Raw genomic sequence first — 15,514 nt, 5'->3', positions numbered from 1 at the left:
GTATATGAAGCCTTCTGCTCAGTTAGACAACTGATTCCTCCGGGTCAGCACTGCCTACACCAGGCTAACATTTTTTTTGGCACATTTGAAATTTTGAGAGAGTGCCTTTAAATAGTCTGAAAATGCTAATTACGGCACCAAAGGAACCACAGGTGTTAAAAGTCATACAAAAGTCTCTTCCCTTTGACGGGACTGCTCATGTACATCTGATCTGGCATCTGAGGACACAAACCCTTGGGATGCTCTCCTCTGCACACACCTGTGAAATGAGTGGGAGCTGCACCAGCACAATTGAAATGGGTGCGCTTTTTGCATGACTCCCATTCATTTCAATGGTGCTTGTGCAGGAGAACTTCCTGGTGGACTGTACCATTACAATTCTTTGGGGAAGATGCAATAAAAATAAATAAATAAATTCAAATCCCTGGGACCTTATCTTAAATAGTAATCTTTACTGCACATACCATTTCAGCAAAGACGCTAAATGTTCCTTCTGCGAAGCTATTAAACTTTTTTTCTACTGCACTCAAGCCAAGCCAAAAACTAATTCGCAACTGTGCGGGTATTTTGTTGCCGTTGTTTTTGTCCTGTGGATACTAAACAAAACACACACATACACAAAAGCGGTTACTTTCCGATGTGTCAGAAGGACTAACAAAAGATATACAATAGAAATATTTGTAGTCTGTGCCCCAGTGACAGCTTGTTGACATGTATGTGCCTGGCCAACATTTTCCTGTGCCATAGGTTACTTCATAATGGTAGGAAAACTTAAGGTGTTGAAAATTCAGCAGTGTACCCAAACCAACTTTTAAATAGAGCAGTTTCCCTACATTTAGGAGACAATCACAGCCAGATTGTTAATTCTTTTCCTGTTATTCCATTCTTGGCTCTTATCTAACAATGTGTTTACTCCTGCCTATTTCTGAGAACTTGGCAGTACCAATCGTTAGTATTTCCTCACTATAAGTGGTCTGAAAAGCAGTTGTGTGATGTGGTGTTTGCATGAGTGTATCCACCACTACAGATAGCAGAGAAGCATTTCCCGCTCTCCAAATTACAATTGTAGGCACGCTTTAATCTTACCCTGGACTTTTAGAATGTGGAGTGTAAAAAGGCCCTTTCAGAGGAGCCACACCTCGTGTATCCAAGTGGGTTGCTTTTCTGAGAGGGAGCCCTGACTACAAGAGGTCAACCCCCAAAGAAATGACTCACACAAAGGTGGGCAGCCATATGTGGGGATGCCCCAGCTCTGGATTTCCTGCACCGGGCAGGAGGTTGGAACAGATAAGCCTATTCTGTGACTCTGCGCAGAGCTACAGCAGGCAGTCTTCATGAGAGGAGATAGGAATGAATGAAGGCAGTGCCAGTTAATGAGGCACAACATGGTGCCAGAAGGATAGGAGCTTTTCTAACCTTATTGTTCAGCATGGGGAGGTGGTGAGTGATGCAGACACGACCATGCAAGCATATGGCCACTGACCCTAATGACATTGGCAGCCTGTGCCCATGCCAGGATGACTAACAACAACAACAATTTATTACTTATACCCTGCCCATCTGGCTGGGCAGCTCCCAACATAATATTAAAAATATGATAAAACATCAAACATCAAAAACTTCCCTAAACAGGACTCAGCAACTGTTGCTTGCACAGCACTGGCAATGGCTGTCTTATACACATGCACTTCTACCACTGTCTTTCCCAGTGATGGAAGCCAAAGGCAGGAAGCCCTCTTTCTTCTGTTTTGCCATGCTGCACAGGTTTCACCTGGCAAACCGCTTCAACGGCCACCACTGACTGAATCATCAAGTCCCACCTGAGGCTAAGACACTGTGTGTTTATCCACCTCAGCAAAGCCGGGGTGGAAAAAACCAGTCCTCCTGAATACAGGCAGAGACCATTTTGCATAGGGGTTCTTGACCCCGTATGCAGATGGGGTGTGCAGTGTGCATAAACCACCCCGCCCTGTCCTGCCTCCCCTCCTCTGGGTTCGAAAGGACCTGCATACTGGCGATTGCGCATCAATTGGATGCACCTAAAATGGTCGCTGCCTGGAGTCAAAACCAGGGGTAACAGAGCTTGGGAAAGCTCCAGGTCGGTGGCAGCCCTGAAGTCCTCCGACCTCTGTTTGTTGTTTAGTCATTTAGTCATGTCCGACTCTTTGTGACCTCATGGACCAGAGCACGCCAGGCACTCCTGTCTTCCACTGCCTCCCACAGTTTGGTCAAACTCATGCTGGTAGCTTCGAGAACACTGTCCAACCATCTCATCCTCTGTCACCCCCTTCTCCTTGTGCCCTCCATCTTTCCCAACATCAGGGTCTTTTCCAGGGAGTCTTCTCTTCTCATGAGGTGGCCAAAATATTGGAGCCTCAGCTTCAGGACCTGTCCTTCCAGTGAGCACTCAGGGCTGATTTCCTTAAGAATGGAGAGGTTTGATCTTCTTGCAGTCCATGGGACTCTCAAGAGTCTCCTCCAGCACCATAATTCAAAAGCATCAATTCTTCGGCACCCTGTCCCAATGAGCACAGCATTTCTGCCACCGGCAGAATGCAACTGCCTCTGCCTCCTGCCCACCACTGGTGAAAACACACAGAGGAGACACAAGCAGGCCCCTTCCTTGATAGATGAGAGCCTTTGGACTCTGAAGCTTCTGTTTATTTATTTTATTTATTACGATCCATTTGGTTATTGCAAATTAAGAGGACATAGATCTGTACACAGTTTGTGTGCATGTACATGGAAAGCATAAATTTATTTCAGTGTTATGCTTTCAAGCATCTCTGCCAGGACTACTGTATTTCCAGTAGCAGCATTCTGTACCAGGCTGACTCTGAAAAGGACTGAACTCCAGGCCACAGATTTGAACAAGCACTGGAGACCTAACCACATTGGGCAGACAAGTGTTTGGCTTAGGTTACCTTTAAGAAGACGGTCCGGGACTTCCCACAAAATTTCCCAGATGCCCCAGGAATTGTGGAATATAAAACCTCATGGGCAGGAATGCGAGCATAGGCAAGCCTCTTCTCGCCCCGGATCATCCAAACGATCACGTCAGGCATGCTGTTCTGTGGCTGTTGTTTTGCAATGAGAGGAGAAATGAGACAAAGTTTCCTATTAAAGGCATTTGTAGACTCACATTTAAGGGGGAAGGGGAAGGCACTACAGATAATTTGCTCTAAAGAATTATATCACATTATACAGTAACAAAAAGATACGGCAGGCCAGCAGGCATTCTGGTATGCTTCATATATTGCCCAAGTTTGTTACTGAGTATGCACTCAAAAGGGAGTTACAGCCAATCCCAGGTTTCTGACGTGGGTGGCTGTATTAAACATGTAAAACAACAGGCAAAAACATTCTAATACACAAGTGTTTCTGTCTTCAGCACAACCATATGCTATATGGGAATAGAATATGGAGAATGTAATATTTTTATTTCAAGACCATGACACCTGAGTCACAGAATACCTTGTACCTACACTGTTATTCTTCTGGTAAGTTGCCCTGGGAATACAATTCCACAAGCAGCTACCACCTCCAAAAAGTCTCTTTCCTGTCACTACCAGTCACATCTCAAATACCAGGTGTCTCACGCAGATCCTCTAAAGGTGACCTCAGTATGGTCTAGTTTTCATGTAATGCTATTTTTTTTTTTTTTTATAATAATTTTTATTGATTTTACAACATAAAGAAAAAACAAAACAAACATAATGCGACTTCCCCAAACCTCCCCTTCACTGCATCCAAATTTCAAAATTTTTAGCAATTCTTCATCCCATTTTTATATTTAATTCTCTTTAAAAAGAGTTTCTGCTTTATAAATTTCGATTTATAGCTGTAATTCTTAGTGTCCAGTCCCCTGACATCTTAACATTCCGAAATTTTACAACAATTTTTAAGATAGATTTTAAATTTTTTCCAGTCCTCCTCCACTGTCTCTTTCTTCTGGTCACGGATTCTGCCGGTCATCTCTGCCAGTCCCATAAATTCAGTCACCTTGGTCTGCCATTCTTCCAGAGTAGGTAGTTCTTTGGTCTTCCAATACTTCGCCAAAAGGATTCTTGCTGCTGTTGTTGCGTACATAAAAAAGGTCCTATCTTTCTTTGGTACCAATTGGCCGACCATGCCCAAGAGAAAAGCCTCCGGTTTCTTTACAAATGTCCACTTAAGGATTTTCTTAATTTCATTATAGATCATTTCCCAGTAGGCCTTAATCTTTGGGCAGGTCCACCAAAGGTGATAAAAAGTTCCTTCACATTCATTACACTTCCAGCAATTGTTATTGGGCAAGTGATATATCTTTGCAAGCTTGGCTGGGGTCATGTACCACCTATAGATCATTTTCATTATGTTCTCTTTCAGGGCACTACATGCCGTAAATTTAATACCTGTGGTCCATAACTGCTCCCAGTCAGCAAACATAATATCATGACCAATATCTTGTGCCCACTTAATCATGGCTGATTTAACCGTTTCATCTTGTGTGTTCCATTTTAGCAGCAGATTATACATTCTAGACAAATTCTTAGTATTGGGTTCTAGCAATTCTGTTTCTAACTTTGACCTCTCCTTCTGAAATCCTAGTTTTCTGTCCTGCTTAAAAGTTTCATTAATCTGGTAATAGTGTAACCAGTCTCGGACTTTAGGTTTCAATTTCTCGAAACTCTGTAGTTTCACCTTTTCACCATCATATTCTACAATTTCACAGTATTTTGGCCAGTCTGTATCCATGTTCAGTCTTTTTACCGCCTTAGCTTCCATTGGTGACAGCCACCTGGGGGTTTTACTTTCAAACAAATCTTTATATCGATTCCATACATTATACAATGCTTTCCTAATAATATGATTTTTGAAATTTCTATGTACCTTTACCTTGTCATACCATAAATATGCATGCCAACCAAAACTATTATCATAACCTTCCAGGTCCAGAATGTCTGTATTCTCAAGAAGTAGCCATGGTTTCAGCCAGCAAAAAGCTGCTGCTTCATAATAAAGTTTTAAGTCCGGCAGGGCAAAGCCCCCTCTATCCTTTGCATCAGTCAAAATCTTGAATTTAATTCTGGGTTTTTTGCCCTGCCAGATAAATTTAGATATATCTTTCTGCCACTTCTTGAAACAGTCCATCTTATCTAAAATTTGCAATGTCTGGAACAAAAACAACAGTCTCGGCAATACATTCATCTTAATTACAGCAATTCGGCCTAACAAGGAAAGTCTCAATCTTGACCATATATCGAAATCTTTCTTCACTTCAGCCCAGCATTTCTCATAATTATCTTTAAATAGATTCACATTCTTAGATGTTAAATTCACCCCCAGATATTTTACCTTTTTAGTAATTTCCAAACCCGTTTCTCTTTGAAAACTATCTTTTTCCCCCACCGTGAGATTTTTTTCCAACACCTTTGTCTTGTGTTTATTCAATTTAAAACCTGCTACCTGACCAAATATTTCAATAAGTTCCAAGACTCTTTTTGTACTAGTTTCTGGCTGTTGTAGTGTCAAAACTAGGTCATCTGCAAATGCTCTTAGCTTATAATGTTTAGTTCCGACCTGTATACCTTTAACCAGCTGGTCTCTTCTAATCATGTTAAGGAAAACCTCCAGTACCGATATAAACAATAGAGGGGAAATTGGGCATCCCTGTCGTGTCCCTTTCTCTATTGGAATTTCATCCATAACCATACCATTTACAATAAGTTTGGCCTTTTGCTCAGAATAAATTGCACTTATACCATTTTCAAAATTCTTGCCTACCCCCATTCCTTGGAGATTCCTCTTCATAAAGCTCCAACAAATATTGTCAAAGGCTTTCTCTGCATCGACAAAAATCAAAACAGCTTTTCTATTAATGTCAGTTTCCAAAAGTTCTAGAATATCTATAATATTCCTCACATTGTCTGACAAATGCCTGCCTGGTAGAAAGCCTGTTTGGTCCCTGTGAATCACCTCTAACAGCACTTTTTTGAATCTTTTTGCTAGAATGTCTGCAAAAATTTTATAATCCACGTTCAAAAGTGATATAGGGCGGTAATTCTTGACTAGATGTTTCTCAGTTTCTGTCTTTGGTATAAGTGAGATGAATGCTTCCTTCCACGATTCGGGAGCCTTTTTCCCCTCCAAAATTTGATTGCAAACTTCTTTCAATGGTTGTATTAACCAATCCTTCAATACTTTATAATATCTCGCAGTTAATCCATCTGGTCCTGGTGATTTTCCCAGCTTCATATCCTGAATGGCACTCTCTATTTCTTGATCTGTAATTTTCTCGTTTAAACTCCTTCTGTTGTTTTCAGAGATTTTTGATAGTCCGTATTTTCCAATAAATTCTTCTATCTCCTGTTCATTTTTTGGCCCTTGTTTATATAATTTCTTAAAGAAACTTTGAAAACAATTACTTATCTCATTTGGTTTATTAATAGACTTCCCATCTACTTCGAGTGATGTCACTGTATTCAATTTTTGTCTCTTTTTCAGTTGCCAAGACGGTAGCTTCCCACATTTATCTGCAGATTCAAAAGTCTTTTGTCTCATTTGTTTAATTTTCCATTCTATTTCCTGGTTCGTCAATTCCATATATTGTGTTTGATAGAATTTTATTTCTCTTAATATCTCCTGGGATTTAGGCTTAGATCTCAATTTCTTCTCCCCTTCTTTTATTAGATTCCAAATTTTCTCTTTCTTCTCATTCTGCTTTTTCCTCTTTATTGAATTCTGTTGTATTAGGAAGCCACGCATCACGGCTTTACTTGCGTCCCAAATGATTCTTTTTTCTGTGTTTGATCTCAAATTGATCTCGAAGTAGTCCTTAAGTGTTTCTTGGGCCTTTTTGCAAATTTCCCCATCTCCAAAGAGAGTGTCATTCATTCTCCATCTAAAGGTTCCAGCTGTTGTCAGTTTCATTTCCATCTTGACAGCATTATGGTCAGAGCAGGTCTTTGGGCAGATTTCTGTTTTTTTAACCTTTGATGCCAGATTACTAGAAATCCATATTTGATCAATTCTAGTCCATGTCATTTTTGCTTCAGAGAAGAAGGTCCCCTCCCTTTCCAGAGGGTTCCTAGTTCTCCAAATATCGATCAGATCCATAGTGTCAGTCAGGTCAAAAAAAGTCTTTGGTAGTCTTCCATCATTAGATATTGTTTGTCTTTGGGCCTTATCCATGTTTGTAGAGACGACTCCATTCATGTCACCCATCATTATAATTTTAAAGTCCAAAAAGTCCATTAAAGTCTCATGCAACTTCTTAAAGAATTCAGCCTTCCCCTCATTTGGTGCATAAACTCCAACAATCAATATTTTTTCTCCATAAATTTGAATTTCCACTGCCAGGTATCTTCCTTGGTCATCCTTGAAGATCAATTTTGGTTCAAATTTTTCCTTGACATAAATCACAACTCCTCTTTTCTTGACTCTATCTGATGATATAAATTCTTGTCCTAATCTCTTGTTTGTTAAAAGTTTTCTATGTATCCTGGCAATGTGAGTTTCTTGTAAACAGATTACGTCTAAATGTTCCTTCTTTAATAAATGAAATACTTGGCCCCTTTTTCGAGGGTGGTTCAAACCATTGCAGTTCCAGCTGAAGAGTTGCAGAGACATTTTGGTTACTGGGTAGACCTTCCACCGACTGCACCAAGTTGTTGTTCCTCCTCGGTCGGTGCTCGGTTCAGTCCAAATGATAGATTTGAGATGTCCGGTACTTCCTCCTCGCTGACAGTTCCTTTCTGAAGATCCTCTTGATTTCTTTCCAAAAAGAACTCTTTATCCTGGTTTGTTTTTATTTTAATTTTCTTCCCTTTATAGCTGAAGGACAGCCCTTGTGGAAATTCCCACCTAAATGGGATGTTATTCTTCTTAAGTAGATCAACTAGTTCTTTAAATTGAGATCTAACCTCCAAAAAGTATTTAGGAATATCCTTGAAGATTTGAATCTGAGAATTTTTAATGACCAAGGCCTTCTGGAAATGTAGGTTCAATATTTTGTCTCTTTGTTCCTTTGATCCTAAGGTGATTAAACAATCTCTTGGCTTCTTCCCTTGCTTCCTGCCAATCCGAAAGGCTGAAGTTATCATAAATTCATCTTCCTCTCCACCTAGCTCATCATTCCAGAAGTCTTGAAATTTGTCTGTAAGGAATTCCCCGAGCTTGTCCTCTTCCTCTTCTGGAACCAGTCTTAATTTCAGATTCTTACTTTTCCTTTCCAGTTCTAGTAGGGCTAATGCTGAATCATGTTCATGTACTTTTTTTACAATGGGCGCAAACTTTCCTTTGGTTTCTTCAGCAGTGGACCTAGCACTCTCAGCTATTCTCCTTGTTTCCATAGATTCTTGAACCAAACGGTTTATAGAATCTGTGTTAGATGAAATTGTTGTTGTATTCAGGTCTAGTCTTGTTGTCAACTCCGTCAATTTCTTTGAGTTCTCTGTAGACTGTTTAGTGAGTTCTGCAGATTGCTTGGTGAGTACTTCTAATGACTGATTTATTTTAAGCAGGGCCTGTGTCATTGACTCCATTGATGCTGCTGTTATTTTTTCTTGTGCAGCTGCTGCTCCTGATAAGGAGCCTCTTTTTTGAGCTTGTTTTTGAGCCTGCTTTGTTTTACTTCTTGTTGAAATCTCTTCTGGCGGGTTGCTCATAACTCAAGGTCATTCACACAGGAAAGTTGCAAGTGGAAAATCCCACTGGATACTCCGTAATGTAACTAAAGCCCTCTAGAGGAGGAAATTGTAACCGTCCAAAGGCACCCAGAACAAAGAAACAGAAAGTCCAAAGGCAAAAGTCCCATTAAAAGTCTTTAGTTTGTAGCACTTTACTGTTAAGATTGTAATCCACCAAAGTCCCGAGTATGTTTCAAAATAGGTCTTATTTTGTAGCCGCTGTCCTTTGACAGCTCACTTGACAGTTCCTTTTTTCAGGCGATCGCTGCTCCGGCAGCCTGGCCAGAAGTATCAGCAGCAGAGGTTTTTTATTCCTTATCCCTTTCTTTTGCAGGTTAAATTAATTCTGTTTCCTCCCCCCCTCTCCTGCACAACAGGGGGGAGACCCTTTCGATGTCTGGTTTAATAAGAGTTAAAAGGAAAGTCCATTTAAACACAGCTTAGTCTTTTCATTGCTCCGTTAATCATGCAGTTCCGGGAGGCTGACTTCCTTAATTTTGCCTTCCCGTTTTCAGCCAAATCTTCTAAATTTTTTAAGTCCCGTCTTACTTTTGCAGTCTTACTCACGGGTATTGTTGTTGCCAATCGTTGATTTCAGAAAGGAATCGGCGCTCTCCGTTAATGGCGACGCGGCTTCACTCCGTAAGCTGGGTAGCGATCCTCAGCACCGCGCTCACCCCGATGCCGCTCCGGAGCCTTTAAAAAGGCTCTTTCACGATGCCGGGGGGGCGCAAAGGTGCCCACCGAATCTCCTTGCTCACAGGCTTCAGCGCCTGTGATTTTAGGGGTCCCCCGCTTGCCGTAGCGGGTAAGACCCGAACTTACGGAGCAGTCCTGCCTCGGAGCTTGAGGCTAGGACCGCCATCAAACGCTGGCGCCGACCGGAAGTCTAGTTTTCATGTAATGCTAAACCATGGTTTAATAAATTACGGTTTGTCAATTCACGGTTTGTTGGGCCGTCTAAACCCTGACCAGCACTTTGACTGTGGTTTGCTTACTAACAAGACATCATGGCTTGTTGTTTACTTACAAACCTTGGTTTGTTTTAACTATAGTTTGGCATTGCCTATGACTCCTTCCTTTTTTCTTGAATTACTTCTTGCAGTAACTCCTGATCAGAGGGTGAAGAGGCACATTTGCAAGGTAAGAAGACCTTTGAAAAGCTTCCTGCTTCCTCCCTATTATGGTGCTGGGGTAGGACAAGAGCGCTGATGTGGGAGGCAAAATTGCTTTGGTTTTTCTCCACAATACAATATTGAAGCTAGCACTGTAGTGGGGAGAAGAAACACTGGGCACTGCTGGTTTGCCTGCCTGCCTGAATGTGTGAGTTTGCTTTGGCTTGCCTGCTGGAGCCTGTCCGCCTCCTGCCTGTATGAGTGATAAGCATGTGGCCTCTATGTACCTGTCTGCCTGTTTGTGTACTAGCAATGCCCACCACTGGCATGAAACCCTCAGAAGAAAAAAAAGTTAGCCCATTATCAATGCAGAGAGAACAACCTCTTCAGATAGTAGTATTAATTTTTCCAGCCAATCCTCAATTTCTGTCAGTGTGGCCTTGATATCTGTGGCTTCGCTCCTCATTTTCAGAGCTGCCTCCTGAATCTGTCTGATCGATTTCTCCCGCAGTTTGTAGATCTGTGTATCGAGGACCGTGACATTGTGTTTGCCTTGCTGGCTTGGGAATTCCTTGCTGAAAGAAGAAATGAGTAGGCTTTCTTAGTAACAAACATACCAATCACCCAACAGTTTGTGGGAACGGCTGTGAAACCTGACGTCAGTTTTCAAATAACATCACAAACATTGGTGTGTAAGGCACCATGGTCCCAAAGAGACTCTGGCTCAGGAGTTTTGCTCTCTCCCTGAGGAACTGGGGCACTTCTTAAGCAGAAGGAATCAATCTCTGTAAGCAGCACTACTGAATTTCTGGGCAGTTGTGAAGAGGGGAAGATACAGGGCAACTCACCTCAAGTCCTCCATAAGCTCATCTATTAGCTTCAGCCACGTTTCAGTCAACTGGTTTTCCGAAACCTTTGCTTGTATTCCTGATTTTAAGGCTGTCAGGTTTGTTTGCTGTGGATTTAAGGAGTTGGGTAAGTCCGTATGTGCTACTCATTTGAAGCCTTCTTCCCCAGTGAGATTCTCTTATCGGTGTTACAGAAAACTATTTGTAAAGCACACCAAACACATAGTCGGATCCAGATTTAGACATATTCAGAGCTGACCCACTGAAATCAATGGGGCTTAAGCTAGCCATTGTGACTAACTTAAGTCTCATTTGTTGCTTATTTTCATTTTCAAATACTTATATACAGTCATAACTCGGGTTAAATATGCTTCGGGTTGAGCGCGTTCAAGTTGCACTCTGCGGCAACCTGGAAGTAACGGAGCGTGATACTTCCGGGTTTCGCCGCTTGCGCATGCGCAGACGCTCAAAATGACGTCACGCGCTACACTTGATCTTAGCCAAAAGGCCGAGAAGCGAATCCGTGATCAAAGGAGAGAGACGGTGGAAGAAGACTGGAAAAAATTTAAACTATATCTTAAGAACTGTTGCAAAATTTCGGACTGATAAAATGTTAAGGGTCAAGAAATAAAGAACTATAGCTGTAAATAGTTAAGTTAAGAAAATTTTTAGGGAAACGAAATATTGAAAAGGAATGAAGGATTGCTAAAAATTTCTGAAACAGGGGTGCAGTGAAGGGGAGGCGTGGGGAAGTCATGTGTTGTTTATTTGTGTGTTTTTTGGTTTTATGAAAATTAATAAAAATTATTTAAAAAAAACAAAACAAAATGACGTCACGCGCATGCGCAAAAGCGGCAAAACGCGACCTGCGCATGCACAGACATGCCGTCGCTTGTTACGTTCGCTTCAGGATGCGAACGGGGCTCCGGAATGGATCCCGTTCGCATCCCGAGGTACCACTGTACCGTATTCATAATACCAGAGTGGTTCACAAAATACACATTAAAACTATACCAAATACCTTTGGAATGGTTTTGTTCTGTTTTCATGCTGGTATAAGAATTTATACTGCTGTAACTGTTGTTATAATTGTCTTTGCTGTAGGAAAATTGTGGAGAAGTCCACACCGATAATTTCTTTAAAACTTTTCTTTAAAGGTTAAAAACTTGTATTAAAGGTATTGGGGGGGGGGTTATTCAGCTGACATCAAGCCTGACCTCATGGCATGTGCCAGGCAAGCCTCCCAAGAGAGAAAATTCCACAAATGGGGAGCCACTTTCCAGAAGGACCTTACCCAGGTATCTGCTCACTGCACCTCAGATAATGGGGAAACCTGGAAAATGGCTTGTGATGATGTACTTATCAGATCAACAGTCCCAGCATATGCCTGTTAATACAGTGCCATATGTGGAGAAAGGTGATCCATTGAGTGCCCTCATTCCATGCTATAATGGACTTAAAAGTCATGAACCAGCTCTCTGAATTGGGCCTGGAAATGGACCAGGAACCAGTGCAACGTATGAAGCATCAGCATAATATGTTCATAATGTCCAGGCCCAGTTAACAGCCTTGCAGCTGTATTTTATGCAGCTTACATCACAAAAAACAACAACGTTTCTTGCATTTTTCACTGGACAAGACTGAAATTCTGCCTGCTGTGAAACCAGAAGCCCACTTTCTATCACAGTTTTTATTACATTGCTGAATGCAAGAATACAAATCCAAGAAGAAGCTTTATAGCTTACTTACTTATTTTATATACAGCCACAACAATATTGTATATATGAATTATGGGAAAGAGAAACAGTTGTGATTAACTTACCAGTTTTTCCACTATGGCAAGAAGAAGGTTCAAAGGGTCCAGTCTATGACTTATATCCTCCCAATATGAAGTAAGTGTCACCACTGGCTTCGTGTTTGCCCATGGCAGGTAGTAATAGAAGTTTCCTGGAGTGAAATAAGCACATTATTTGGGGGAATATGTCCTCTTACAAAAATATATACAGTATAGCTGTTGGATTTCAACAATCTTTATTCACATTATTTCAACCAAGACTGGGTAAGCTATTTTTCTGCCTAAGGTGGAAAATGCAAATGAATATCTCAGGTTATTAGATATATATATATCTAAAAATAAATAACTAATAACCTGATGCCCTACAATGGCACCCAAAATCTGCCTCACTCTGCCTAATTGTAAGTACAGATTTCAAAGTTACAGCCCCCACCCACCCAAATACGTCTTTATTGCTAGTTTTCTGCAGAAGTAATACTCACCATCAAACACAACCCGACTGTACTGAGTTGTTGATGCCAGCGGTTTGCAGGTGGTATCAAATTTATTGCCATAGTTCCCTATGCTGACTTCAAATTGGATGGCTTCGCCAATATCTTGCAACATGGTGGCAGAATGGAACACGGCGCTGAGGCTGTACTTTCTTCTCCGTTGATATTTCTGTAGGTTCAAACAAGAACAGTGGTTTAACAAACAGTGGTTTAATTTTTGAAGCAAAACCCCAGCTAAAATACATATAGGGGCACACACACACACATTTACCAGTGTGGAGAAACATTAAATGTCAAACGAAACCACACATTTTAAATGATTTGCTGGCTACCAATACAGTGGAACCTCGGGTTGCAAACGTGATCCATGTGGGAGGCACGTTCGCAACCCGCAGTGCCACGTCTGCGCATGCATGGGTCGCGATTCTGCGTATGTGCGAGCATCGAAACCTGGAAGTAACACGTTCCGGCATTTCCAGGTTCGGCGCGGTGCGCAACCCGAAAACACATAACCTGAAGCGTCTGTAACCCTAGGTACCATTTATGTGGAAAATAAATGCAAAAGGAGGCATAGTATTCTTTTCTGCCCACTCCAAAGATATGTCTAGGGGTGTGATTCGCCTAACCACCTTATGAGATCATGCGGTGGGCCTTGCCCAAAAGGAGCAAGATTGAAATATTTCATATTTCACATATTGGGGAACAAAACAGCACTTACCTCAACCACTAGTACATCATCACTGGGTATCATTTCAATCTTTTTAGAAAGGGGTTTGCTGTCAAGCAGTGTGGTTAGTTCAACCAGGATCCGGCCTCTGTAAGATACCCCCTCTCCCTGAAACACAAACGCGATACTTCAATCTATAGTACGTAAGCTGCAAAGCTAGTATATTCTTTTAAACTGTGAGTATCATCTCCACCCTCCAATTTGCATGCTTTATCACATCTCACAATAAAATAGGCTCCCCCCCCCCGACATAATTTAAGTCAACAATCCTAGTTTTTCTACTGAAACTAATAAACATGAGTCATTGGATACAATTTTATAATATTGATCCTGAGCGTATTTGTTTATTTGTTTGATTACATCATTTGAAGATCCCTGGGTGGGTTACAAATAAGTTCAGTTAAAAGCAATAAGGTCATTAAAGTAAGTAAAACAGAACCACTTCTTCTCAGGCAGCTGGAATTGGGCCAATTAACTGCTTGGCAGGAAGGGGTGGGAAAATTGAATCCAGGCTGTTTTCGTGCCCTCCAAACAGTTGACTGATGTAATTCCAGCTTCCTTTACAGACCTAAGCACTCACAATCTTAGCTGCTGGGGAGAGAGGCAAGCAGCAATTTGTGTGAGAATCTCCCAATCCTGTTTCTGAATGCCTAGGGCCATAGATGGACTAGACTTTGCAAAATGTGCATTTTACAAAGGGCCACAGTGGTTTTTGGTACCAGAGAAATAACATTATTTTATTTTTAGCACCAATACAATTTGCACGTTATGTCTGAAGACTACAAACACTGTGTTTTGAGAGTAGGTACTATTGTTGCTTGAAAATGACATCACCAAATCAAATTCTTTTAAAAGGTACACATTATTTTATACATGTGACGGAGTGTTTAAAAGGACAACTGGTGAAGGAGTCATAACACTATATTCTCAGTGGTGAATTCCCTGGCAACATTCTTTCTCCTGCCATTGTGTGGAAGCAAGAGAACAGCAAAAAGCAGATATTTTGACTAAGAGATATTCCAAAAGATAAACAAACCTTTCCAGAATTTAGATCATCGTATGGATCTGGGAATCCAGTATATTCTCTTGGACTTCCATAAAGGTTTAGATAACAAGGCCCAAATGTTGGTAAGAAGCCCACTTCTGTCTCTCCGGTATTTACTGATAAGCAAACATCATGATTAAAACATGTTGTATTAGGGGCTACCTTAAGAAGGTGTGAACATTAACTCTGGATGCAGCAAACTAAAATGTTAAATGTTAGTTGTTAGTCAAATAAGAACATTTTATTCTATGGGTATAAAGAAAGTCCAAGTGCTGGGAATATCTCTCAATAGATTAACCATGACCCATAAACTCTTTGTGACTGGGCCATCTCTAATCCACGGTGACTAACCTGTGGTTCTCTACATGTTGTTGGACTCCAAATACCCTCAGTCCCAGCTATGCTGGGAATTGTAGTCCAGCAACATCCTGAGGCCACAGCTTCCCCACCCCCTCCTCTGGGGTGCACTGGGGTAAGGAACTGCCTGTCCCCGGGAAAATCTAGCCTCCCAAACAGGAACAGTGCAAAAATTTGGCTTCCTGCAAAAGAGCAGTGAGTGAGCAGGATATATGGCAAGACATATTTGTGGATACACAAGGATGTCTCCATACACTTCAATAAAAGGAGCCCACTGCACATGACAGTGTCTGGAGAGCTCTGGGTCAGAGCGGTGATGCATAAATTTGAATTTAGTCAAAACTTTATGGGAAAAGAACCCCATAGAATAAACTGGCTGTGCTACCTTCATGCTAAGAGACCTTCATTTATTCAAAAGAACCATAGCACTGAGAAATATGTGTCCTGTATTAACATCTTTTTTTCAG

At 41.3% G+C, this 15,514-nt stretch overlaps 1 protein-coding gene across 1 annotated transcript in view; it reads right to left on the bottom strand.

Annotated features, from left to right (window-relative positions):
- MYOF (myoferlin) overlaps positions 1-15,514 on the bottom strand; it is an 85,726-nt gene that overhangs the window by 35,176 nt on the left and 35,036 nt on the right. Inside the window, exons 16-23 of the mRNA XM_081863593.1 lie at positions 14,682-14,868; positions 13,637-13,753; positions 12,910-13,087; positions 12,455-12,579; positions 10,633-10,739; positions 10,167-10,359; positions 2,925-3,077; positions 465-596 (exon numbers count right to left, since the gene is read on the bottom strand). Of these exons, the coding sequence (XP_081719719.1) occupies positions 465-596; positions 2,925-3,077; positions 10,167-10,359; positions 10,633-10,739; positions 12,455-12,579; positions 12,910-13,087; positions 13,637-13,753; positions 14,682-14,868 (1,192 nt within the window). The remainder of the gene's footprint in view (positions 1-464; positions 597-2,924; positions 3,078-10,166; positions 10,360-10,632; positions 10,740-12,454; positions 12,580-12,909; positions 13,088-13,636; positions 13,754-14,681; positions 14,869-15,514) is intronic.

The sequence above is a fragment of the Podarcis erhardii genome, assembly GCF_964252035.2.
Source record: "Podarcis erhardii genome assembly, chromosome: 5".
NCBI classification, from domain to species: domain Eukaryota; kingdom Metazoa; phylum Chordata; class Lepidosauria; order Squamata; family Lacertidae; genus Podarcis; species Podarcis erhardii.
The sequence above is the reverse complement of the archived record's forward strand: the minus strand, read 5'-3'. Positions and strand labels throughout refer to the sequence as shown.